General features: G+C 41.7%; 1 protein-coding gene across 16 annotated transcripts in view; it reads left to right on the top strand.

The window, feature by feature from the left end:
- The window catches only part of SDCCAG8 (SHH signaling and ciliogenesis regulator SDCCAG8), a 149954-nt gene that overhangs the window by 36566 nt on the left and 85965 nt on the right, over nt 1-27423 (top strand). For all 16 annotated transcript variants that reach the window (XR_005596239.1, XR_005596242.1, XR_005596241.1 and 13 more), the window contains 4 exons: nt 1730-1868; nt 5531-5683; nt 11511-11645; nt 15691-15807. Coding sequence is in view for 9 of the 16 variants with exons in the window: in XM_039530501.1 (XP_039386435.1) it covers nt 1730-1868; nt 5531-5683; nt 11511-11645; nt 15691-15807 (544 nt within the window). In the remaining 7 variants the exon portion in view is untranslated. The remainder of the gene's footprint in view (nt 1-1729; nt 1869-5530; nt 5684-11510; nt 11646-15690; nt 15808-27423) is intronic.

The following is a 27423-nucleotide window of genomic DNA, read 5'->3' as shown; positions in this document are numbered from 1 at the left end:
TGTGTTTAGGTTGTAGTGCTGTAGGAAAATTCTGTTGGGAGTTCTCCTTAAAAATCTGTGGCAAATATAGGGTCTAATTCTGACCCTACAGAAGTCCCTAGGAGTTTTGCCTTTGACTTCAATGGGAACAAGATTTCAATGGTGTTTTTGTAACTATGACGTACAATCGGCCTTCTGGCTAAGAGAGGTGAAAGCATTATCTAGTACCTGCAGACAGGGTTCCTTCAGCTGTTTTTTTAATACTCCATGCAGCAATTCTTTTTGATCTGTTTCCATGAATCTTTGGGAGCTGTAGAAAAGTTGAGCTACAAAAAAAGTGTGTGCATGCCTTTTTTTTTTTTTTACCTTGTCTGTGTAAATAATATTTCAGGTCTGCTTTTTGCTGGTTTGTACCTTTAACCTGTCAGTGGTCCAGGACTTAATATTTTGCTTCCTGCATCTCAAACTAGTGTACTTTTAAGGAAGTAATTCCATACGTGGGTAAAAAGAAGGCAACATTTTTGTGGCAGTCTTTAAAAGAACAATTGCAACTGTTTCTCTTTCTTTAATTAGGTTTAAATAATAAAAAAATCTATACAAGATGCTAGGCACTCTAACATAATTTATAATACCACAAAATACTTGTTCAAACAGGAATTCAGGTAGCTAACCAGTCATCTACCAAAATCTCCTTTCCTTCCCTCCATCAATCTGTGAAACATAAGCAGAGCAAAAATCAATACACTATTGTTTTCCTGAGTTTGTGAATAGCTTGAAACAGAATATGTGGGCTGATCCATTCATCTCAATGGGTTATTAGATCTGAAACTTAGAGGACCAGATTCTTAGGTGGTATAAATCGGCCTCATTCCTTTGAAATCTTATCCAGCAAAATTGACTGTTGCACTGCTTTGCAGAGATATCTCAGCAGAAATATTTAGGCTCGGATTTTAAGGAACTAAGGAAGCTTAAGTGCATAAATCTCACTGAAAAAAATCAGTGAAATTTGAGCACCTAACTCTCTCTTAGGCACCTTTTGAAAAGATCAGTATTTGCTACTATGATTATGCCACAATCCAAACTGTCTCCTAACCTTCCAAGGTGTCAGAAGAGCCAGTTGCCAAAACTTGTAGCTGCACCTAAGACAACTTCTATATATTAGCAATATAAAACTCTTATGCATATCAAAAACTGAAAATATGGATATGAGAACCTACATTTCTTACTTTAAATAAAGAAGTGATGGTGATACAGAATTCAGAAATCTTGTAGCAGAATTTAGGTCCAGTTTTCTGCAGAGTACAAATGGCTTTAGATATATATTAGCTATCTCAGATACTAATATGATTCAGTGCAGTTTTCCTTTAAATATAAATGCAGAAAAATGTATTCTTAATGATTCATTATTGTCAGAATTGTCCCATTTTGCCTTGCCCTATGTTTTTTCTGAAGCTTGTCATTGACCTTGTATTTTTTTTAAACAAGGTCGTACTTGTACTATTTAGCTTGGGTAAATTCCTGACATGAACCTTGCCATCATTATTGCAGCTTCACTAACAACCCACTGCTTTTAAGGACAGCAGGTCATCCTTCACATTATACTTTAGTATGTGCTGAGCTGGCGCTACTCTGTCTTTAAAACTTAATACATATTAATGCAGATTTTTGTCTTACTTTACTTATGACCCTGCTGTTTTCAGTCCATTAATGTTTTATGTTTCTTGTCTCTGTATTTTTTTTGCTGATGCAGAGAAAGAGATGACTTAATGGGTGCACTTGTTTCAGTAAGAAGGAACCTGAGTGAGATGCAGCAAAGGGAATCTAGTGCTTATGAACAAGTAAAACAAGCTGTGCAAATGACTGAAGAAGCCAATTTAGAAAAAATGAAGGTAAATTTAGTAAGAGGATGGTATAGTTCTTCAGTGTTCTTAAGTGTTAATTAGATTTTGTTTCCATATCAACAAGACAATAAGCCCTCCAGGCTCTAAAACACTATTTCCTACCCAGATCATGTAGCTGTCTTGAAATAAAGGCTCATTTAAAATGTTTGATATTGTGATGGTCTTCATAAGACTGTTTAAGGGAAGAAGCATGATTCTGGAGAGGAAACATTCTTAGTGATCTGAACACAGAACTTGACTTTTTTTAGTTCTAATTCAGGTTCTTAGACGGATATGCATTGTGGCCTCAGGCAAATAACTTAATCTCTCTGGGTATGTCTGCACTGTAATAACATACCTGTGACTGGCCTGGGTCAGTTGACTTGGGCTCATGGAGATCAGGCTGCAATACTAAAAAATTGCAGTATAGATGCTTGGTCTGGAGCTCAGGTTCTGAGACCTTGTGTTTGTGGGCATTAATTGTTTAAAATGCATATAACTGTGTGAAGAAGTAAAATGATATATAAATGTGATGTATGTATTACACTTTTTTGGGCGGTATAAATTTATTATGGTAAAATCAAATTTCTGATCTAGTGCTTATGTTAAAACTAATTACTTTGTATAGGTGTCAGCTTCAATTGGTGTAGATTAAATTATTATCTTGATATGTAGTGCCATCTACTGTGTAATTAATGAATTGCTACTAAATCAGAACATTTTAATTTAATGACTTTGTTAAGAAAGGAGAAGATTAACATAATGCTCCCACTGGGTATCAGTTACTGGTATTATTTATGGGACACTATAAAAGTGCATGTGTTCTTAAATAAATATTACCATAAAGTTAGTTTCAGACTTAGTAGGGGGGAAATGATGATGGGAGAGGGAAATACCACATATTGAATCACTATAGAGATATTTAAAGAAATAAAGCCCTCATTAACTAACAGCCATTAACTGTTAGTGACCAGGAGCCAGACTTCTAAAGGTATCTACATGCCTGAAGATGGAGTTAGGCACCAAGGTGCTTTTGAAAATTCCACTAGGTGTGTATCTGCATCTTTAGGTGCCTAAATACCTTAGTATCAGATTTTCAAAGTTAATACATGTGTAGCAGGAATCAGTGACAGTCATTCATCAGTATGTGTAATACCCTACTAGAGACCTAAACTGTTTTTCAGTTTTGTTCCCTGCTCACAGAATTAAAATTTTACATGGTTTATTGGTTTACTTATTTGTGCATTTACAATATCATCTATGATACTTTATTCTCAGAGTTGCAATTGCATGTCAGTGGTTCTCAAACTATGGAGTGGGTCTTTCAAGGGAGACACAGAAATGTGTCAAGGGAGGCGTGAGTTGTGTGTTTTAAGAGCTCTGGCTATCAGCCCCAGGCGACTGATGCTCATAAGGAAGGGTCATGCACCCCCGGAAGGTGGGGATAAAGGGGACAGCAGGAGCCTCGCCACCTGAACTCTCCTCGCACCTCCTCCTTCAGCTGGGGCTCCGGCTCTCCTTCCCCACCCCCAGTCCCTCACCTGGAGGCGGCAGGGTTCCAACTGTCAGCCCTGGGGTGGCAGCAGCAGCGCAGAAGTAAGGGTGGTAATGAGGTGCTAAGTCTGCTGTGAAAAGGGATACTAATGAATATCCCTTTTCACATTGCCACCCGTACTTCTGTGCTGCTGCCGGAATGGCGCTGCCTTCAGAGGTGGGCACCTTCTCCACTCTGCCATCAGAGCTGGGTGGCGGCATATGTACTTTGTGCCTGTAGTCATTCATGCCGCCCCCCCAAAGAAGGGGGGCCTGATCAAATAAGTTTGAGAACCACTGATGTATGTTAGTGACCTGCTTCTGCCAAACAGAGCACAGAACATTGTTTTTGCTCAAGCCATATATAAAATGACAACAGTTATTTTTCCTTTGGTTTTATTTTCTGTTTGAAAATTTGCTTTTTATTTTAGTATTAAAAAATACAGAAGATATTCTCCACCAGATCATATTCAATTTAACATAGGTCAGAAATAGGGACTATTTTGGTTAGGGCTGTCTCCAGTGTCTGAGACCTTGAAGTCGGAGCCAGACTCCTACCACTCAAGTAGAAGCAGGAGCCGTAGAGTGAGGTCGGGCAGAGATAGAAAGGAGCAGCAGGTGTTGCCTCCGCGCTGGCAGAACCCGCCTCAGTGGCCCTTCTGGACTCCCTAGGCTTACCACCAGGACCAGGGAGGAACCCAGGGCCCACGCTCAGCGATGTCTTCAGTCACCTCCGCCACTTTTGTGCACCCTTCTGCAGTCAACTCCCTTCCTGCCGGCACCGTTGTCGACTCCAGCACTGTGCCCGACTCCGACTTAGGCACCAGCCCATTTGACATTGTCACACCCTGTCTCCCATGCCTGCACCGTTGTCTGCATTGACCTTGATGCAGGCACCTTCGGCCCTGGTGCCGATGTCGGCTCCGGGCCCTCCGACACTGGCAGCTCCTGTGAACGTGCTGATGCAGTTCCCTCCTGTGAGGTTGATGCCGACGGTGATGTTGCCTACGACGTCTACGGCCGTGACACCATCATCAGCACCACCTCCTCCACCACTGTCCCGGGAGTCACGTGACCCGTCCGGGCCAGACGATAGGGAGCTTCCACCACTGGTGCACGCTTCCTCCTCATTGCCGGACAAAGCGTTGGCATGGTCATCCATAGCTCCTGTTATTCAAGATGTGTTGTTCATGTCCATTCTAATACCCATCCTCCTACCCCTCTGTCCGAGTAGTCGGCAAGAAGGAACTGAAGGGTTGTCAGGTCGGCAGGGCTATATATTAGGCGCCACGAGGGCGCGACTCCAGGGGGTGCCCAAGCCGACCTGACGGATGCTGCTAACGGAAAAATCTTCCGGCCACTCTTGCTGCCCACTTATGACTTGCACTTTAGTCAGTTAGCCCAGTATTTTAATCAGGTATATACATCCTGAAGCTGGAATTTCAATAAATGGCCTCCTTCCTCAGCATCATTTATGAGAAATCTGAACATCAGAAGAATAATTTGCCCTTTCAGCCCTCTACTTTGCCAAATTGCTTCTGTGGCTCTACTCAGCCTTTTGCACCTAATACTTCACTTTAGGAAGAGAATAGACCACTGTAATGGACTGTCCTGTCATGCAGTATGGAATGCAACTACAATTTATTGGTGTCTACAAGGAACCAAATATTGGCAGAAAGTTTTCCTTGACAATCTTGGGTGAAATGCACACAGAATTCTTAAGCACAGGTCATATCAGAACAGACATCTGAGAGAGGGACAGACATCTGCAAAACACAAATTACTCTGGAAAATCCCATCAACTTTATTATAGGTTCTAAACACAAGTGGAATGACTATTTTCTTGTTGGACAACCAAGTTGTCCTTGGGCATGTAGTTTTTTAAAGATCGTGTGTGTGTGTGTACGTGATCTCATTTTGTCAATCCCGTTTTATTTTTTTGTATGCCAATACACACACAGAGGCATCTGTGCACAGCCATGAAACTTTGTTCTAATAGCCAATTAGTTCTTCCGAAAGCATTAGACTAGAATGTTAGGCTTGTTCTACTTAATGCCTCGCTTTGGAGGAATGTTTATATCCTGTCCTATGTCTAAATAATGGAATGCATTCTAAATTTCATAATATTCTTTCCAAAGGCTCTAGTCCAGTGTGAACAGCTGAGAAGTGAGATGGAAAGACAGAAAGATCGCCTTGAAAGGGAGCTAATTGCCCAACTAGATAAGAGGGCCGGTGAAAAAGAAGCCCTGCGAGGAGAAATGAAGAAAGAAAGAGAGGACTTGGCATCAACGGTAACACTAGTAAATTTTTTTTCATCCATATATGGCTAAGGAACATGCAGTGGTTTTCTATCAATAAGCTAGATACAATAAAACTACTGTATGGATTTGTAAACCGAGTAAACAAACTTATTTCTGACTCAGCATTAAAGTGATTAAGACAGTGGTTTCTTTTGCAAGTAGTACATATTAGATTTCACTGTGTAATTATGGCTGTACTTTAGAACCACAGAGTATTCACTGAAGACTGTCGAGAAATTTGGGGTCCCGGTATATCATGTCCTCTGGGGCCTCACCTCCTTCCATTTCATCCCAGTTAGACATTTTGGGAGCACCACTGAGCTCAGGGCCCAGGTATAGTTGTCCCCCGTTTCCTCCCTTCATCAACACTGTGTGCACTCCAACATAAATATCACCTTTATAAACAAGCACTTCATAATTTTCACTATTATTGAAGCTTAGCTTCTCATGATGCTGTATATTGTCTTATTTAGACTGATCCCTGCTCTGAGGACTTGCAGTCTTCTAATATTGTTTTGAAGTGCCATGCATGCCTAAAACAATATATTCTAATACTGTGCTTTTATAGTTGGTAATTAGGGTTAGTTGCTGGGTGTCTTTGTAGAAAAATTATGATTATACATCATGTAGTGGTAACTGAAATGGAAGATTTTCTTTTGAAAAATAGAAATTAAGTACCTGGAAAATACTTTATTTGTACTTTCCTTGATCTTTTCTTGAATTTGTTGTATTAGTTCCCTAACAAGTGATTTGTTAGAGGAACCATCTGGCATGGGTCCATAAATCAGGTAGATATATAATGGCTGAAGTGTAGTTGTGAATACATAACCTTCTAGGTCCAGCTTTTGACTTCCTATAACGTTAACCTAGAACTGTCAGGCCCTATTATTTCCACTTACATTAGGCAGCTTCAGGGCTAAACAGCTCAAGGGCTAACAGCTTTGTTTTATTGTTACAATTGTTTTTTTTTATCATTCAGCAAAACATTAACTCAACTATATTGTTTGGAAAAAATGAAATTGTAATTTTTGAACATACTGAGTTGGCTTTTGTTTACTGCTACACTGCATCTGCTTTTAGTTATAGTGGTGAGACTTTTTTTGCCTCAGTTTAGAAGTAATTTAAGTATATCTATAGTCACAGGGTGAGTTTCTGTAACCGTTTCTCTCTTGGCATAAGGTAGTTCCCCTTGCTACCAGTTAGTCAAAATCAGAGTCTAAGTGAGTGATGGGTAAGTAGATGTTATCTAGGATGCAGGAATAGAGAATCTGTTGCTGCTGCTTTGGGAAGATGCAGCCATGTATTCCACTTGTGTGCGTGCCCAGCGCATTAGAGCTGGTGAATTTTGCCTAGAAGTACCATACAGGGGTGGCATTGTGCCTCATGGCTATAGACCCTCCCCTGATTACATGAGGTGGTGCCACCCTGAGCCCCCTCAGTTCCTTCTGACTGCCCATGGCTGGAGTTGGAGAACTGGGTGATCTTAACCTCACAATTTCTCAGCAGTTTAGTGTGTGTGGTTTTTTTTCCTTCTTGTTGTATGTAGTTAGTTAGTACCCTTAGTATTAGTTAGGTTAGTGTTAGTTGTATTTAGTTAAGTATTCTTCTATGATGCCCTCACAGTGGTTTAAATATTGTCTGTCGTGTGAGGGGAGCAATCCCCAACAACAATCCCCACATGCGATGCTTGCTGTGCTTGAGTGAGGCCCATGTCGAAGAACAGTGTTCAATATGTAGATTGTTCATGAAATGGACTCGGGTGGCTAGGGACCCTTGCCTAAAGCAGCACCTGCTTGACTAGGCCATGAGGCCTACTATAGCACTGAGGCCCTCACCGGATTGCAGGTTCCCTTCAGGTTCCTAGAGTGCTGCTGCTTTGCACTCTGGAGTGTGCGCCTCTCCAAAGAGATGGAAGAACATTTCCCATCTAGTGTGCTGAGAAAAAGGTCACACAAGACCACTCCAGGTCTTGTGGGGTACTCTTCCACCTACCCCAGGAAGACTTTGGACTGCCACAGGGTTCATGGGGGTGCCTCTAACCATTACCCAGTACAGAGTAGGGAGGTTAGAGCCCCTGTGCCATCAACTCTGGTTCTGGCCTCAGGGTGTTCGTTGAGTCTGGTATTGATGAGGGTGATGCCAGCATTGACTTATTTCTGTCGGTGGCATACCAAGTGGCTACAGACCACCTCTGCCGTTCCATCCTGATATCTGCTTTGGTCCAGGACTTTGCCAAGGCTGCATCGTTTACAGCCCCATTGGGTGAATGGGCTGCTGAACCCTTAGGTCAGTTGGCACTACACTCTGATGTTCCCCTTCCACGGTTTGTGGAAGCAAGGCTGGTACTGGGCTCGGTGCAAGGGACCTTGCCCTGGGGAAACTCCTTGGCACTGTTGCAGTCAGCACCACCAATAGACTCATAGACTTTGTCAGAAGGGACCATCCTGATCATCTAGTCCGACATGCACATTTCAGGCCACAGAACCTCACCCAACCACTCCTGTAATAGACCCATAACCTGTGGCTGAGTTACTGAAGTCCTCAAATCATGATTTAAAGACTTTGAGTTACAGAGAATTCATCATTTATACTAATTTAAACCTGCAAGTGACCCGTGCTCCATGCTGCAGAGGTAGACGAAAAACTTTCAGGGTCTTTTTCAATCTGACTCAGGGGAAAATTTCTTCCTGACTCCAAATATTGCAATCAGTTAGACCCTGAGCATGTGGGCAAGACCCACCAGCCAGACGCCCGGGAAAGAATGTCAACGTGGCACCTCAAATTCAGCACCACCTGCTGCTTCAGCACCACTGATAACTTTGGGGTTGACACCGCCAGTGTATTTGGTGCCAACAGTACCACTTTTATCATCGGTGCTGGTCCCTGGCTCATTCTGGGTGATGGATGAGTCAGACTGGTTACTTGCTTCTCAGGAGTGGCTCCACCTTTATCCCCAGAATCCCGAAGCTCCTCAGTGTTGAGGTCTGGATCTTCCTTCTCCTGCTCTCCATCACATGACTCATATCCGGGACTGTTTATGGAGTATTACCAGGGGATTGGCATTCATCTCACAATCACAACTGGGGCCCCTGGCCACCAATGCCCTATCCTTATCAGTGACCTCCATGGAATCGTGGGACACTCCTCAATCACAGAGGTTGCACTTCTAAGGTCACTCTAAGGTGAGGTCACCGGGCAGATCAGTGGTGGGAACTATTGACCTACCGCAGGTTCAGGTACCAGTGAGCCTTCCCTGTGTGGAATCCATGGAGCTGCCCCTTCCAGCTCCACCAGTCCAGTTAACCACCTACTCTTCATCCCCAGATGATGCAGCAGTGTCTGGCTCTTCCTGTCCTCCAATAGCAAAGGATTTTAAGGCCTATCAGGACCTTTTGCAGAATGTGGCTACTTCCTGGGCGTTCCAGGAAGTGGATTTTCTGCAGGAGAACACCCATATGTTAATGGATATCCTGAAGCTGTCTGCTCCTGGGAGAGTAGTCCTCCATATCAACAATGAACCCTAGACCACACCGGCTTCAGTACCATCTACTGCAAAGCATATGGAGAAATGCTATTTTGTCCCAGTGTCGGAGGGCTTTTACTCCCATCTGCCCCCAAATTCCCTAGTCGTAACTGCAGTGAACAATAGAGATGTCCGAGCAGATTTAAGACCACTCTGAAGGACAAGGTCTCCAAAAGGACAAATTTAATAGGCAGCTCTCCTGTGTGCTTTTCCTCTGATCCCAGTTGTTCCACAGCTCACCCTCAAGCTGAAAGTGGCTTGGGCCAAGCTTCCCCTCGCTGCCCCAGCATGGCTGAGGGCAGTGCTGGTTTTCTGACATTCTCATGCTGTCGATTCAGCGTCCCATATCCCTTCCTCTCCATCCCAACCTGTTTACACAGATTCATGGCCACAGTCTGCATCTTGCATTCGGTTCCCTACATCTCACAGCATTGCTGCTCTGTTATTGAATGAAGAGGAAGAGCAACGTACAGCAGCTGTTCAACAGGTCCTACAAAACCCGATATCAGAATGTCCTATTCAGCAACGTAGAAACATTTTTCAGTGTGGTCTTTGGCTCGTGGAGTTCAGCCCATACTGGATAATATACAAGACATCTTGAAGTATTTACTACATCTTCAGTCGTTGGGTCTTAGGCTTGGTTCATTGAGGGCGCATCTAGTGGTGATCTTAGCCTTTCATCCATTTATGGAAGATCAGTGTTTTTCCAATGTCATGGTGGTAAAATCCTTGAAAGGAATCCTTTGTTTCCAACCACTGGTGCGGGAACCGGTTCCCTTGTGGGACCTTAACACTGTTATTGCACCTATCATGGGATCTCCATTCGAGCCTCTGGCATCTTGCCCCTTTCCTCATTCTTATGTCAAAAATTTGCATTCCTCATGGCAATAACATCTGTGAGGAGTGTGTGAGAGTTGCAGGCTTTGCTAGCAGAGCTTCCTTACATGCATTTCTCCAAAGACCGTGACATTGTGGCCACAACTGAAATTTGTCTCCTAAAGGGGTCTCTGTTTCATTTAAACCAGGCGGTATATATTGGCCTGCTAAACCCAGGGTGATGAGTTCAGTCCTCGAGGAGGCCGCTTAGGGATCTGGGACAAAAATTGGTCCTGCTAGTGAAGGCAGGGGGCTGGACTCAATGACCTTTCAAGGTCCCTTCCAGTTCTGGGAGATTGGAGATATACCAATTATTACCTATTACCTTAACCCCCCCCTCCCCCAGGTGTTTTGTTTTTTGCCCCTAAGCCACATTAATCTCCAGAGGAGCAGCATCTTCACATACTGAACATTGGACAATGTCTGGCCTTTTATGTAGATAGGACTAAACCCCATATGAAGGGATAGGCAGTCTCCTTACAGATGATCTGTAAGTGAGTAACTTGCTGCATACAAAACAGCTTCGGCTACAGCCCCTCATCAGGTGCAAGCTCATTCTATGAGAGCACAAGCTAAGTCAATAGTGTTCTTAAGTGACATCTGCATAATAGATATTTGCAGGGCTGCCATGTGGTGGTCGATGCATATGTTTACAAACCATTGCTCCATTACCGCAGCATCCAGAACAGATGCAAACTTTGGGAAGGCAGTCCTGCAGTCCTTGTTTAAATAGGCTGAGTGTCCCATCCCTTGGGGAAACTGCTTGAGTCACCAAACTGGAAAACATGGCTGCATCTGCTCAAAGAATGAAAATGGTTACTTGCTGTAGCTGTGGCTCTTAGAGATGTGATGCAGATATGTATTCCATGACCCATCCTCCATCTCCTCTGCATCAGAGTCTAGTTTCCGGGCATTTGGTGTGAAGGAACTGAGGGGGGGTTGGGGAAGCAGCACCTCGTATAGTCAGGAGAGAGGCTATTGACATAAGCGCTGCTCCTCTACAGGTACTGATAGGCAAAATTCAATGGCTCCAAAGCGCTGGGTGCGCACACGCCTAAGTAGAATTCACATCTGCATCATGTATCGAAGGATTTCTTCCAACATCATTACACACATTGAGAAGTCCCGTCGAGTAGTTTGGCAGACTGAAAATATTTCAAATGTTTACTTGAATCACTTAAAAATAATAACTGTGTTGTGCTAATCATTCTGCAATCCTTATGCAAGTAAAGCCTGCATTTCTTGCTCACTCAAAATTCCTATTGCCTTAAAATCAAGTTTTGATGTGAAGGAATGCAGCATTGGGTCCACTGTACTTAGTCGGGCAAAATTCCTATTGCTTTTAAGGAGTGAAGACTGCAGAACTTATCCCTGTATAAGGTTTCTGGTTAATTCACTATAGTGTTTCTCTTTCTGCAGGTGATGGTTTTGTCTCAGAATGTGGCAACACTGGAGGCTCGGTTAGAGAGAATTACAAGAGAGAAGAACTCAATAGCTAACCAGCTAGAGGAAGCCCAAAACCAACTTACCTCTCAGGAGATGGAAGTTAATAAGGTAGAGAGAATCTCAAATGAGTATTTGCTTGTTACCATGGTTTGAAAAATCACATGACAAGAAATGCTTCATACTGTGTATTTTCTATAAAACATATTTGAAAAGATGGTATTGATAAATTTGGCTTTCTGAAAACAAACACTTGTATTATGAAAATCTGGTGCATGATGTTGTGAATTCTTTCCTCTTTAACATAGTTTAAGGGGTTAAATAGTATAAAATAAATAATTAACATTAAAATTTGTCATTGAGGTTCCATGTTTAATTGTCTCAAAAATTTACAGATAGCGTTTACAACCTTTCATCACATGAGAGAGTCAAGCTTCTATTTTTTTCTGATCCATGCAAAATCACTTAAAAACTGCAGTCAACATTTAATTAATAATTCTGTTGATACAGGGGATAGAGCAGGATTCAGCTCCCTCTTCCATAGCTGTTTTGGCTCTGCAATGCTAAAATGAGTAAAGAGTAGCACAAATTTATTTTGGGGTTAAAATTCAAAACTTTTTTTTTAATTTTCTGTAGATGTTCTGTACAGTATAGTTCTTTGTAATACTAGTGCTAGTTTTATGCATTTTAAGAAGGCCTCTTTCTGCTGTTTTAGTTTGAATTGGTTTTGTATATAAATACAATCCTGGTTTAACTTGAAATCCCCAGTTTTGGTGGTCCTCACCACCTACATACCTTTAAGTCTTCTCAGGCTCAAATGTGGGATGCAATTTTTTTGTCTCACTCATTCTGGGACATACAAAAAATTCAAGCAGAACAAATAAAATACTGTAGGATCAATTAACTTTATGTGTAAATCCTATAACTTCAGCATCATAATTCTTTATTTTGATGTAAAAAGTTTTCAGCAATAAAGGTGAGGAGACACCAAATTTGTGTAGAATATAGGTGATTTTAGTACTAAAATGAGTGATGTCTGTTGAAATAGACACTTGAGATGTGTGCCTGCCCTCTAAACCCAAGGCCAGAGAGGGCTTCTGAACAGCTAGCTCAGGGGTTGGCTAACTATGGCCCGCAGGCTGGATCCGGCTACTCAGGGCTCTGGATCCAGCCTGCAGGATTGCCCGCCGTGGGCCCAGCGCTGCTTTCAGAAGCAGCCAGCACCATGTCCCTGCAGCCCTCGGATGGGGGGGCAGAGGGCTCCTCCATGTGTTGCCCTTGCCTCCAGGCACTGCCACCCGCAGCTCCCATTGGCCAGGAAAGGGAAACAGCAGCCAATGGGAGCTTTGGGGGAGGTACCTGGAGGCGCGTCAAGGGCAGCGCACGCGGAGCCCTCTGCCCTCCCCCTCCCAAGGGGCAGCAGCACTTCCTGGAGCGGCGCGGTGTGGGGCCAGGGCAGGCATGCAGGGAGCCTGCCCTGGCCCCAGTGCGCGTCGCTGCCGCCCCAGAGCCATTTTAGGTAAGCAGCGCCGGGCAGGAGCCCGAACCCTGCCTGCACTCTGCCCCCAGCTCCCGGCCCTAAGCCCCCTGCCTGCACCTCACACCCCTCCTGCACCCCAACTCCCTGCCCTGAGCCCCCTCGTATACCTCCGCATCTCTCCTGCACCCCAGCCCTCTGACCTGAGCTCCCTGCTGCACCCTTCCTCTGCCCCAGTCCCTTGCCCTGAGCCCCTTCCTGCATACCGCACCCTCTCCCACACCCCACACACTCTCCTTCACCCCAACTCTCTGCCCCGGCCCTGCATACAATTTCTCCACCCAGATGTGGCCCTTGGCCCAAAAAGTTTGCCCACCTCTGAGCTAGCTGCAGTTTCTTGGAGCAATTTGCTCTGTTGGCCACTAAGGGGCACTGTAGCATGAGCTTCTGGTCAGCTTTTCCTCACTTCCCATTCCTCTAGCTGCCCCCACTGATTCCTCAGCACTGTGTGCTGCATATTGAGAGGTGGAATGGGAGGCAGTTTTTGTCTTCCTCTTCAGCTGGGAAGTGGAGAAAGAAGCCTGTCTCAGTCTCCCTTCTGATGAAGAAGAGGAGGCAGAAAGGCAGAGTTGGTAACTCTTGGCATTGTATTGAATTTCGGTATTTTTTTTTTATTTCTCATCTCTCATTGTCTGGCATTCAGTTCTTGAGCATCTTCCCCCAACCTCCTTTTATTTAAAAGACCATTTCCTATTACTTTAAATGGGACTGAATCCTCAGACTGTCCTTGGTGAAGATTCCCTACATATTTTGAATGAGGAGGTGAGGCTGTTTTTTGTAAAGAGGACCATCATGTCTCATTGTTTGCAGGAGGACTGAAGCCAGTTGGCCCTCAGAAGTTAGATTTTCCTGTATGCAATTTTTTTTCTGTCTTTTTGAAAAAAAAAAAACACTGGGAAGAGACAGGAATAGGTAGGGGCATTTGGATGGCAGAGGGAGACTGAAAGAGGAGAGACTGGGGAAATGAAGAGAAAATATAGAGAGCAAATTAAGAAGAGGAGGCTGTACATGAGGGACAGAGTATAGAGAAAAATGTGAGTGGATGTTACACGGTGCCTCCATTGCTACCCAGTGAACTGCACGGTGACTGGTCAGTTCATATAGTTTCACACTCACAAACACACACCAGGTTATCTTTCACCCAAGTGTGTATTTGTTCTTTCCTTACATAGTAACACAGTGTACTGCGAGCTTACAGACAGGAGAGGCTTCCCTGCAGACCTCACGCCTCAACCTAGGCTTACCCTGTGAGCCACCTACTGAGCCTCCTTTTGAGCTTCTTGCTTCTAGTTCCTGGTCCTTCCACTTATATTCTCCCAATTACCTCATTAGCCCAGTGATTACCACTCAGGTACTCACAATCCCCCACCAAAAAGTATATAATTGACTCCAGCTGAAGCTGCAATAATGTCAGTGATTAGGCTACTGCTGGTAGTGCCCTTTCACAGTGGGTTACAGAGGGAATGAGGAGGAGAAAGGTAGATTGAGAGGGAAAGAATGGCAACTCCCACCCCTGAAGTGTTAGGAGAGCCTAAGTAGAATCCCCTGTAAGGAGCCGGGGGATAACATTTTTGAGTGTGCATTTAAGGTTGAATTGTTAACCTGAAATGGTTACACACAAATTGGGGGTCATTGTCTTAGATGGGGAAGGAGAGGCAGAGATCCTGTCCAAAACCTCTGCTTTTGACATCAAACAAGGCCCACTAAACCCTTGGATTGTGAATGTGGAAGAAGACAGACCTGCTCCCAAAACATAGAGAGGGGAAGAGCAAACACTTCCACTGGCCCTGGCCCTGTAAGCTTGGGATAGATTGAGGTAGGAGACAACACAGAGAATATCATCAAATGTTTTGGTCTGGAAGAGGTCAAGATCCAGAATGGAATATCAACAAAGAATCCTGTGGCACCTTAGAGACTAACAGACGTTTTGCAGCATGAGCTTTCGTGGGTGAATACCCACTTCTTCAGATGCAAGAATGGAATATGTTACCTTTCTGAAAACGAATTTTCTCTGTCTCTCCACACAAAATAAGTCCTTTGGGGGCTTTTTTGGCTTTTTCAGTGTCTGTGTATACATTTGAATAAGTTGTTGCTGTTCAGGAATTTATGTTCAACCTCTTTATGAGAATATAGTGTTTCAGTACAACTTTGTACTGTAATTATTTTCAATCTCAAGATTTTCATTCCTACCTGGAGAAAAAAATTGCTAAACAGGAAATTGTGCTCTGGAAATGTAACACATCCTTTAATTTTAGCATTTGAAAGTGTGATCCTAGAATATCTTTGGATTTAAAAAGAGAATGGAAGAAAATTTAATAACCAACTGTAGTTTAAATGTATTTAGTAGCATATATATTGACAGCATAAGTATTTTACAAAATCTTGATACTAATATAATTGAATCTAGCAGGCACTGCATATTTCAAAGTTAATGACAATACAAGGATTCCAGATCCACCTTTTTATATAAAAACATTTACCATATGTAGTCTTAAAATATCTGTAAATAAAAATGTGCTGGATTCAAATGATCTCTAGGGGGCACCAAAAGATCTAATTACAAATATTAAACTGTGGGTTCCACAATCTACAGATCATGTTGTCTGTGTAATCTAACAGGTGTGTGGAGAAATACGTTTTCAGTTGAATCAAACCAAAATGAAGAAGGATGAGGCAGAAAAGGAGCACAGAGAGTACAGAACAAAAACTATAAGGGAGCTTGAGATTAAGGACCAGGTAAGAGATGATACTGCCATAACTTTGCAGTTATTAGAAACATAAGTAGGGTTATTTCTGAAGTTGGAATGATTCATTTTTCTGATACTGGTCATTTATTACTGTTATGTGGATTCTAAACTAATGGCAAAAAGCCAGCTATTACTATTAAAGAAATGCTTCTTGCCTGCCTTATCCTTGTTTTCAGCCCTAAAAAGGTGCAGTAGTACCTAATACTCATCATATTCTTCATATACAGTGTATGAACACATATGATAGGCTCAATATGTATGAAATTTATGGACTATATACATATAGTTATACATCTCACTCATAAACACACACAATGGGTATGCTAACAAAGCAAGACAAAACATAAACAAGGATAAAGTTTGGAGTATATAAGGCATAGTGTATCATTTCTTTACCAATTTCTCTGAAGATTCAATTCAATTGATTTTTGTGATTCATAGAAAAGTTTCAAAGAAATTTATGCAAATATGCCACTAGGAATTAATTGTTGATAATTTAAAGGTGAGTTTGTATTACTTACAAAACCAGTGTATGCCTTAGAAAGTAGACTGAGAAGACGTCCCTTATTAGCAAATATTAAATTAGGGTGTACTGCAGCTTACTTCACTAATAGTTCAAACAGATGTTATGTTGCATTTTTTTTTTAAATCTCCCTCTTTTCAATGTGACTCACCAGCTTAAATTTCCAGTGTTCAAACTTCCAATTCTTGTTTCATGAGATGACATATACATGACTAGAGATTGGCAGTATGTTCTGAATACACAGAAAAGTGTTTACGTATGTTATATTTCAATGATTTTAAATACTACTTACAGCTGTTTATCCAGCATTTTTAAAACTTTTTTTTCCCCTTTTTAGCAAGTGAACAAATCAGTTCATCTGAAAGGAATATATGCAGGAAAAATGTAGTGTTATGAATTAAAAAGATATTTTATTTAGTAGTGCTACAAAACCTTAATGTGTAGCCACAGAAAATTTCTAACCATTAACTTTTTAAAGAAATGTATCTTAACTCAAAATTGAAACCATACTAAATGAAATTATAATCAAAAGACCCATTATGTATTGTTTTAAGTTATATATTTACTAGTTAAAATAATTCTTTTAAAAAACTAATTTACTATATCAGATTATACAGCACAGCAATACAAGGGCCTTGTAAGTTTTTTTCACTAGATCCTTATGGTTTAAGAACACTTGGAAAAACAAAAATACAGGCTCATCTTCTGTCTTGACAGATATCTCAAATAAGAGAGTTGGCATAGTCTCGGCGTTCTAATGAACTAGGAAGTGTGCAATAGAGTATTCAAAGAAGTATCTTGCATTGAAAGTCTTGTTCTGCAGCCTTCCCCAAGGTTAATTTTTTTGATGAACTAGACAATGTAACAAAATATTTAAGTTTACATTTAGGATTACTTGTGCTCTACTATTATGGGAATAATGAAATGTTAAAAATGGTAATTAGCACTCATACATTTTAAAAGGAGGGGTTATTCCCTGAAGCATAACATACCATGTTTAGGTTTTCAAACATTTTTAAAGGAAGTGATTGTTGGATTCTAGAAAAACAACTGTATGTGTTGAAATAATCATTGTTCTTGGTATTTACTAGTTATTTTCTAGGTTAGGCTTTTAATAACAGTAGTAATCAGCAAAGCTCTATATGCTGAATAATATTAGAAACTACATAAAGCAATCTATGATAATGAGATAAGTGTAGCTATTTTGCTTTGATAAAAATGTAAGAGGTCATTAAAATTCTTATTGTAAATAAGCTGTTCTTATTTTACATTTAGTTTCATGTTTAGAAAAGAAAAATGTAATGTCTCATCTTATGGATGGCAAAAGCAGCAATTGTTCTTTGGTTTCTCAGCCATGACCTGACCTTCTGGCTAAGAGACAGAGTTGATACGTTCCTTGGCCACCATCTGTTTGTAATAAATATATATTTAATTTTTAAACGTGGACAGTGAGTCACTTAGCTGATATACTAACGGTTTTACTAGTATCTTATTTTACTTTAGTATATGTTTTCTTGGAAATTGAGAAGAAAGTTGTAATTTCCAATAAGTTTCCCTTACTGAAAATTGGTTTAACATTCCATCTACTCAAAATATAATTTCTTGATTATGTTGTGGGTAAATTAAGTTTGTTATGAAATAGAGTTTTTAAATAATTGGCTTAATGTACCCAGGTATGGTGGGAAAGACATAGTTTCTATATGTACAAATAGGAACATATGGCTATTAAATAAATATATTCTCTTCTGACCAAAGTCCACACTTGTAATGGCTTGTTGAAGAGAAATTAAAATGAATTTAAGAAGAGAAAACGTGATTGAGTTTCCGTTTTTCTTTCTTTTTCTATCTCTTCCACCCTCTGCTGGGATTTAGTTCCTGTTCTAGGTGTACTTTGTATGTATTACATTCATGTGAAGTGTTAACATTGTAAAATATACAACCAAGACACATTTTTGTTTTGTATACTAACCTGGTGCACCACCTTATCTGATGAATAATCCATAGTATGAACATTATGATCCTATGATATTTTAGGATTCTGAAAAAAAACAGAATTTTATGGTAAGTATACCTGAGGGCATGTACACACACATTGTACTCTTTTAGTTTTACCAGTATAGTTAAAGTCGAATTGCCCTGCCTAATTTGTATTTATACTGGTATAATGGTGCTTTATACCGTATAGCTTATTCCTTTAAGGGACCTTTATACCAGTATAACTGGGTCCACACTGGGGGGTGTACCAGTATCACTATATTGGTTTAAAAAAAAAAAAAAAGACTGAAATGCAACATTATACTTGTATGAAGACCATATGTAAATGAGGCCTTAATGTATGGCAGAAGATTTTTGCATATTTAATGCAATATAGATTTCACTTCTTAGTACTTTCCATGGAATTTGAGGCATTATACAATGCCTTTAATAATAAAATAATTTGTACACAGCTAATGCAATATAATGAGAAAAGTACTTTTGACATACTGTGATTCAGCGTTTCCTCAAATCAGTATCTCTTGGTCAGTGGCAATTTATAAAAGTAAAACCATTATTATGGCTTAAAACTCACTTTCTTTTATTTTGTGTTTCAAGCTCAGGAATCATAGAATCTAGAGTTGAAAAAAAACTACCATATTGGGTCATTTAGTCCATTTCTCTGCCAATTTGAGATTGTTCTCTGTTGCGCAGAGTTTTCACTAGTACATCTACACTACTGGGAACAGCTACCTCGTTCTTATCTTGTTATAAAACAAGGAACGTGTTAAATCTTATTTGAGAAATCTGTACAAAATGTTTCTCATTTTTACTTACTGTTTTTATTTGATTTTTTTCCAACAAATAAGTTAAAAACAAAGCCAAATCCTTAGTGAGAGTGGTAAACTATGGGAAAGCAATCTTTTAGGATTGGCCTTAAAATTAGACCTAGCATTGTCCTGAGAGAAATGAAGAACTGAGTTCCAGATCTGAGGCAGAATGAAAGCTTCAGAACTCAAAGGTCTTAAACGAAGGAATAGGAGGCTCGTGGGTCTAGGATTCAGAGGCCAAAACTGTATATAAAGGAATTTGGAGGCCATTGTCCTCCATGGGCTAGACCAGAGGTGGGCAAACTATGGCCCGCGGGCGACATCTGGCCCACAGGACCATTCTCCCCGGCCCCTGAGCTCCTGACCCAGGAGGCTAGCCCCAAGCCCTTCCCCTGCTGTTCCCCCTCCCCTGCAGCCTCAGCTCAGTGCGCCACCAGCGCAATGCTCTGGGTGGTGGGGTGGCGAGCTCCTGGCCCGGCCTGACCTGGTGTTCTGTGCTGCACGGTGTGTGGCTGGCTCCAGCCGGGTGGCGTGGCTGCCTGTCATGGTGCAGCCATGCCGCCAGCCACTGGTGCTCCAGGCAGCATGGTAAGGGGACAGGGAGCAGGGGAGTTCAGGGGGTGGTCAGGGGCCGGGGGTGTGGATAGGGGTTGGGGTGGTCGGAGGGTGGGGAACAGGGGGGGTTGAATTGGGGACAGGGGTTCCGGGGTGGTCAGGGAGCAGGAGGGTGGATGGGGCAGCGGTTCCGGGGGGGCAGTCAGGAATGAGAGGAGTGGTTGGATGGGGCAGCTGGGGGCATTCAGGGGTGGGGGTTCCAGGGGCAGTCGGGACAGGGAGAAGGAGTGGTTGGATGGTGCAGAGATCCTGTGGTGGGGGCAGTCAGGAAGGAGAGGGGAGGTTGGATGGGGCAGTTATGGGTAGGGGGGTCTTGGGGGCAGTCAGGGGACAGGGAGCAGGAGGGGTGGATGGGGCAGAGGTCCATCAGGGGCGAGAAGCCGGGGGGGTCGGATAGGGGGCGGGGGCCGGGCCACGCCTGCCTGTTAGGGGAGGCACAGGCCAAAAACTTTGCCCGCCCCTGGGCTAGACCCAGTTGAAAGATGTACATGTTTCAGCATTTTTGTAAATAATAAAAGGCACCTATGTTGTATAGTGGTTATTCAACAATAATCTAGGATGAGGAATGGAATTGTGTATGAAATATAATATGAAAGCGTTTTGCATAAGATATTCATAGAATGTTTTACCTGGTAGGCCGTAAAGCAATCACTTAATGTAATCTAATTTAGAAAGTACGGATGCAAGGTTTACTAACTCTGCATAGGCCAGTGTTTAGATGTGTTCATGAAATGTTAAAAGGAGGATCTGATTTAAGGGCTAATGTAACTTTCCAATAACAGACCAAGATCAAGGACTGGTTAATTTAAATTAATTTTTATGAAGCAGTATTACCAACTTCAAGTGATCCAAAAATCATGAGCTAGGTCCCTAAAAATCACTAGATATTAAAATAATATATTTTGTGTTTATTTACCTTCTGTTTTTTGAGCCTGTAGGAGTCATGTTCTCAAGCTTTTCTCTGCATCCCTGAGGGCTAGAAACTTCTTTACCCCCAAATAAAAGTTGAGATTCTCATGTAACCAGTAGACTTCACAAGATGAGGCTTTACAAAAATCACCAGATGGGGTGAGAACCTCAATCAAATGGGAAGAGTTGACAACATTGATGAAGTTAGGCTAGTACTATATATTGTGTATGTATGTATTTAAAAGCCAGTATAGCTATTGTGATTTTTAGTCAGCGATGTAATGATCTCATTAGCTGGGTAGACGAGAGTGTGCTTTAGCCACAGAAAAGAGAACATAGGGAAGTCTTTTTGCTCCAGAATAAGCTAAGGCAAATGTACAATTACAATTGTACAAAATGTGCAGTTTTGATTCTTACTTTGTCCTGAATGGCCAAAGTACTGAGGCATCTAGGAGACCAGGATGTGATAATTTCTATAACTATTTTCTGATTTCTTGTGTTGTTTTATATAGTTCAAGGCTCCCACAATATTTTTTAAAGCAATATATTATTCTATACAAAAATCCCCCTGCATGTTTACTTTAACGAGAATCTGTTAAATGACACCCTCTACCCCACACTCCTTGAGGAATGGTTTTAAATTTACAGGGCCCAGTTCTCAAATATGGCTTGGGCTCAGGAATTATGAAGCCCAGTAGCTCCTGATCAAGAAATCTATAAGACTCATTAGTGATAATCTCTCCCCCAACTCCTCTGGGAAAAAATAAATCCATGACAAAAGTTATGTTAATTTATAATGTAAGATTGCATAGTAAAATAGTCAAGATAGGAAATGTGAAAGTTAGGGTTGAACAGAACCTAAGGTGAACTACCTTTGAGGATTGTAGTCAAGTCTTTGTGTTCACATCACCAATGAAAGGAAATGCTTGACTGGTGAACAAAGGGCACAACTCTGTTTAACACCAATCACTAAAATCAGACTTGGCACAAATAGTAATCTCTTACCAAGTCTTTCCTGAAGGTATTCAATAGTCCTCTGTCCACTGACAGGAAGTCCCAAGCATATGGCTTTGACTACTGCAGTCCAGCACCATTATACACTAAGCCCCCTACAGTACATAAATGTTATTTTGCTGTTTAGAAGATCATGGTTTTTACCCTAATCACCTGTGGCTTTTGCTCTTTCTGCAGCCTTTCCAAAGCTAGTGTAGCTTTTGTAGTGGATTCTCCTGCAAATATTATTTAACCTACTGAATTTTCAAGGACTACTTGCAGAATCTGTTACAATTAATAAATCTGTTCTAATATGCAAGACACACATACCACAAGTGAGTGAAATCATGTGGGTGTTTTTATGCAAGAAAACTTACACAGACACAAGAGTAATACCTGGAACCTGATCATCATTAAAACAAAACTTTAAATTGCTTATCCCAGTGGGACCATATAGATAGAAAAGCTGCTTGCTTAAATAGTCTGGCAAAAATGTCCTCACACCTCTTCTTAGATGATTTGCTTAAAATTGTCCAATAAAGATAGAATGTGCTCACCACAAATTAATGTGATGGGTCTTTGTCCAGGCAGCAGGAAAAAGAGGATGGGGCTCCTTTAAGGACTTCAACTGCATTTGGGTCATGAGGGAGGGGAAATGGGGCGGACTTACCTGAATGGAACCAAGAGGGGAATAGGCCGTGGCCAAACCAGGTGGGGGCACTGACCTACTATGCTGAGGTAGAAAGGTTCTGGGCTGGGCCAATTCTTTACTCCTCCATCACAAACTGAATTTTGGCTTATTTGGTTGTAATGGATTGGCTTTATTATCTATAGATAGTGCAACCCTCTACCACCATCTACCTAGCCAGATGCATTCCATCTTCATGGGCCTGTACAACTGTAATGTGCTAGTACAACCTCAGCCTGCTGTTGCTGGGTCCTGTGAGAGCCAAGCTCGACCTTACAGCTCTCAGGATCCTCTACTATGTTGTCGAGTTGGATCCTGCTTTGAGGCCTGTAACTAACTGACCTGGTAAGGCTTGCTCTTGATATAATGATTCTTTCAAAACTGGTGGGGAAAATATCACTTCCAGGCTGGGACCCTGCAATTAAATATGAACATAACCTTTAATCATAATGTTGTCACTTCTACGCTCTTATAATATCACACGTGAAAAATTAGAGTTCATGAGCATTAGAAACGTTACAAAATGGCTTTTGCTATGAAAGAGGCCCATAGTTTGTGTTTTTACTTTTATCTGATAGCAATATGGGGTGAAATAAAAATGGTTAAACAGACCAGAAAAAATGATGGTTGCATTAGTCTTCCCATTAATATTGTGGGATCAGCTCTGTGCTGCTGTGTCTGTCATAGCCGCCCTCACCGCTTGCCTGTAACTATCTGCTGCTGCTGTGTGGGAGGGAGGACAGACTTCCATTTCCGTCCAGCTCTATACTGGTGCAGGCTGTGGAGAGAGGTAATCCCACTTCACTCCTGTCAACTGCTTCTTCTTGAGAATAAGAGAAGTACTGCTTAGTCTCCTCTCACATTTCTTGATAATGAGATGAAAGTAACCCTCCTCCTCTCTTCCTCCTCCTTCAAAACAAAAAATGCAACCATAACCCCCACACCCTTAAAATATCTTGCTCCAGGGTGAGTTTTATTAAACCCATTTTTTGCTTAGCTTTACTGGTGGTTGCTGAGCTAGTCTCTGGTACCCCAGTGCTTGCTTTAAAAATGTCTCCATAGGAATTTACCTACATACTGGCGCTGAAAGTGCTGCTTCAAAAGAAGCTATTGCAGTTAAGACAGGTTGGCAAACCAGATAACAGTATTTTCAGAAAAGTAATATAGTCAAAATCCCAATAATTTTACATGTTCTGGCCGTTCCCCCTTGTTCAACTATCTAGGTATTCATCCTACGGTCATCTCCGTAGTATCAGAATACCAGATCGGTCTTGGGGTTGCCCAGGGAAAGGCCACAAGGGCCCTTGCTAGTTGTCTGTTGACCAGTATTATCAACCCCAACAGTTTGAAAATCATCAATCAAAAACATGTACGCACACACTTCATGCGCTCACACTAAAATCTTGTCAAAAGTTTGTCTTTTGGTTTTTTGAACTCCCACTACCCACCCCCTGTGTGTGTGTGTATGACAGTTAGAAGTTGAAAATTCTACCTTAACTGCATAGGAAATGTGCCCCAAAGAAGCAGGACCCTGCTCCCTGACACCCCCCATTCCTCACTCTTCATTGAAAGGTTTCTCTTCTCTCCCCTTCCTCCCTACCCCAAGTAGGTCCCCTACAGCACCAGCATTCTCTCCAGCAGGCTCTTGTGATGCCCCACTGCACTTCCCTCCGCAGCAGCCTGCAGGCGAAAGAGCATCACCTGAGCTCCTATCTCCATTCACACTCTATCACTGCGCTGTGGTAGTGGAAGAGGGGATGGTGAGGTCACAGCTGCTGATTTTGGGAAGGGGGCATCTCTGCTGTGCTGCACCTGTTTCAGTGCTCTGGCCTTGTGAGCACACAGGAAGCCATTGCTAAGATTGCCTGCAGCACAAATAGCTCAGTGGCCTCTGAGCTGCATGTGTTTTATCACACAGTTGAAAGAGCCACCAAAATGGCAATAGTCACAATGATATGAGCGTTGACAACACAGGATTACAGCCTGCACTGTTTCAGTCAGTTGCATCATTTGTCCCTTGGTATCTTCAGATGGCCTATCGATTTGTGTGCTGGTCAGAAGACTTAAATCCTTAAATGGGGCTGAATACAAAGCAGGGGCCTATTTTGCTATTATGCTTCCCTTTCCTTAACTGCCTTTTCCATCCACTCCTGAACTGGCATTGACTTCCACCCCAAAGTTTGGTTTTGTGTTTTGGTCTAGCAACATTGTGTACCTATCTGCTCTTATTTTCATTACCTAGTCACATGAAACCTTTTTTTTTCCTTTTTGTAATACGTACATTTTAGCAGATCTTATGAGACATATACATATTTTTAACCAAGTTTTTACTACTTGTTTGTACATCCTCACAATTTATCACATTTTCATAGCTTTTAAAGAAGGTTTAAATTTTGAAGCCAAATGTAGGCTTTGGATGTTCTTGATTCCCATCCTGTTTTGAATAGGAGGCAGGGTAAATTTACACAGCAAAAACAAACAAACCACGTGCACTGTTGGGGACTGTTCAGGATTACCCTGGTGATGACTCTGACTCTCTTTACAAAGGTGGATGGTTCTTCTGATGCAATCTGCTGTGTCAGATGGTCCTGTCTGGGAGGCCGGAGGTTTAGAGACTGCTCAGAACACAGGGCTGCCTGATTGATATTAGAATTAATACAGGGAGTTGCTCATAGTTGGAAGAAATGGCTACAGTTGACCCCTACTGCAGGTTATATCTGCATGTGCAATGATGGATTTTTTTTGTTATGTCCAGAATAAAATATTTTCAATTTTTACTACATACGTGCAAAAATATCTTTTCATTAGTTTGAATATATAGCACAGTATGAATTATTTATCAGACAAACTATGTAATATAAGACCGCAATAAAAATTACATCTGTACCCCGATATAACGTGGTCGTGGGGAGCCAAAAATCCCTACTGCGTTATAGGTGAAACGCAGTTATATCAGGGTAGCAGTGGCGGGGCTGCTGCGGTGATTTAAAGAGCCCAGGGCTCTGGCCGCGGGGAGCCCCAGGCCCTTTAAATTGCTGGCAGAGCCCTGCTGCTGCAGCCCTGGGCTAGTGGTGGCAGGACTCCAGTGGTGATTTAAAGGGCCCGGGGCTCCCTGCGGCAGCCAGAGCCCTGGGCCCTTTAAATCGCTGGTGAGCCCCGCTGCCGTAGCCCCAAGGTAGCAGCGGCAGGGCTCCGGCAGTGATTTAAAGAGCTCTGGGCTCCGGCCACTGTGGGGAGCCCGGGCCCTTTAAAGCGCTGCCGGAGCCCCGCTGCTACCGCACTATATGCGAACCCCTGTTCTATTGGGTAGCGTTATGGCGAGGTAGTGGTGTACTCTGGGATCAAAATTTATGTTAAAAATGTCACATAAAATTGCTTTTAAATAGTGTATCCAAGTACGCTTGAATGTCCGCACTAGTGGTACCTCATACTGAAGGCAACTGCAAGTGATGACGTATAGCCACAGTCCAGCAAAGATTTACAAATATACTTAACTTTATGCACAATGAGTGTTTCTGTTAATGTAAATGTGGCTACTTGCATTGAGGAAAGTTGAACATGTGAGCATCTGGGCCTACATATGTGGGAAATAGGTAATAAAGTATCATGTTGAACAGTGGCAGATTTAGAGTTAGTGGGGCCCTGCGCACGCCTTCGTTTTTGGGGGTCATCATAAGTAATATTTTGTAAAGAGGCACTTTCAATTGCCAATATTGCCTAACTTGTCAAATGATCCTGACTCATCATATTTTGCAAATAATTTTAACTCGTTTCAATACAGAAAAACATTCACCAAAAGCATTTGTGACAGGTATTGTTAAATATTTTCAGAGTGGTTTCTACATTTGGAAAGGTTGCCTGCAAACAGTCACGTACAAGTCTGTACAAATCAACTGGTGATCTCGAAGCACAGACCTCATCATTTTCAATTTATAATGAATGAAATGTTTCATTTCATCTTGAAAAAGATTTGTGTCTATGTCCTCTCGGTAGAATTCACTTAATTTCTTACTGTAGTGGCTTTTAGCATTTTTGTCCATACTTCTGTCAAAAAACACACAAAATAAATCCACAGTTTTCTTTAGAGATTCACCTCTTCTCTGCAATTGCACTATTATTGTGTCACAAATAACATGGACGGTCTCAACAATAATCTTCTCTTTCCCTTTTAAATTGATTTCATTGTCTCTAGTTTAATTGAAAAATAACTTCCTACTTTTTTACGCTTCTCATCAGATATATCAAAGGAACCTATATTTTCTATTCATATTAGTGCCTCTGCTTCCACCGAGCTATAGTCTTTTCGAGCTTCCATGACAAAACTTTTAACTGAGGCTAACAATTGTGCAGCATTCAGTAAATTTGTATCAAACTTTTGCAGCGACGGTGCAACCTTTAATGCTGACAGCATTAATTCTTTGAAGTAAAGGGTTCCACAAAAGAGTAAAAACAGCAATATCGTACTTTTCAAACTTCTGCTAAGGATTTTGCTTCAGTTTTTGCGCACATTTTTTCAGAAATTGATGTGGATATGTCTATAAGGTTTTCTTTATATCGTCATAGCTCATTTTCAAAGCCAAAACAGCATCCACACGAGCAGAGCACCTGGTGTTACAAATTCTTTAACTGTCAAATGTTTTTCATTTGCCTGAGCCAAGCATGATTGTAGCATACTCCACCAATGCATGGAAACTGAAAAAAAGCATACATGTTTTAAAAGAAGTCAAAAAAATGTGTAGCTCCCTCACAAGATTCGTCTGCAGTGTTGGAAATTAATTTTAAGGAGTGGCTGGAACGTGGTATGAATAAAGCAGAGGGGCTTGCATTGTTCAGTCTTGCCTGTAGACCTGAATATGTCATGGGCAGAGCTTTTGATAATTTTTGATGTCCAAACCTGAATTTGCAATGAATTCCAAAACAGTTGTCTCTAGACATTCAGAAGTGTGGGATTTTAGTGAGACTAAACAAATCACTCTACAGCTTCACCATTGCCAGTCACATATATCTTAAAATTAATGTTAATTGGTCTACATGACTCACATCTGGTGTTGAATGGACTATTATGGAGTAGTA

The sequence above is a fragment of the Mauremys reevesii genome, linkage group 3 (assembly GCF_016161935.1).
Source record: "Mauremys reevesii isolate NIE-2019 linkage group 3, ASM1616193v1, whole genome shotgun sequence".
Taxonomy (NCBI): Eukaryota; Metazoa; Chordata; order Testudines; family Geoemydidae; genus Mauremys; species Mauremys reevesii.
The sequence above is the reverse complement of the archived record's forward strand: the minus strand, read 5'-3'. Positions and strand labels throughout refer to the sequence as shown.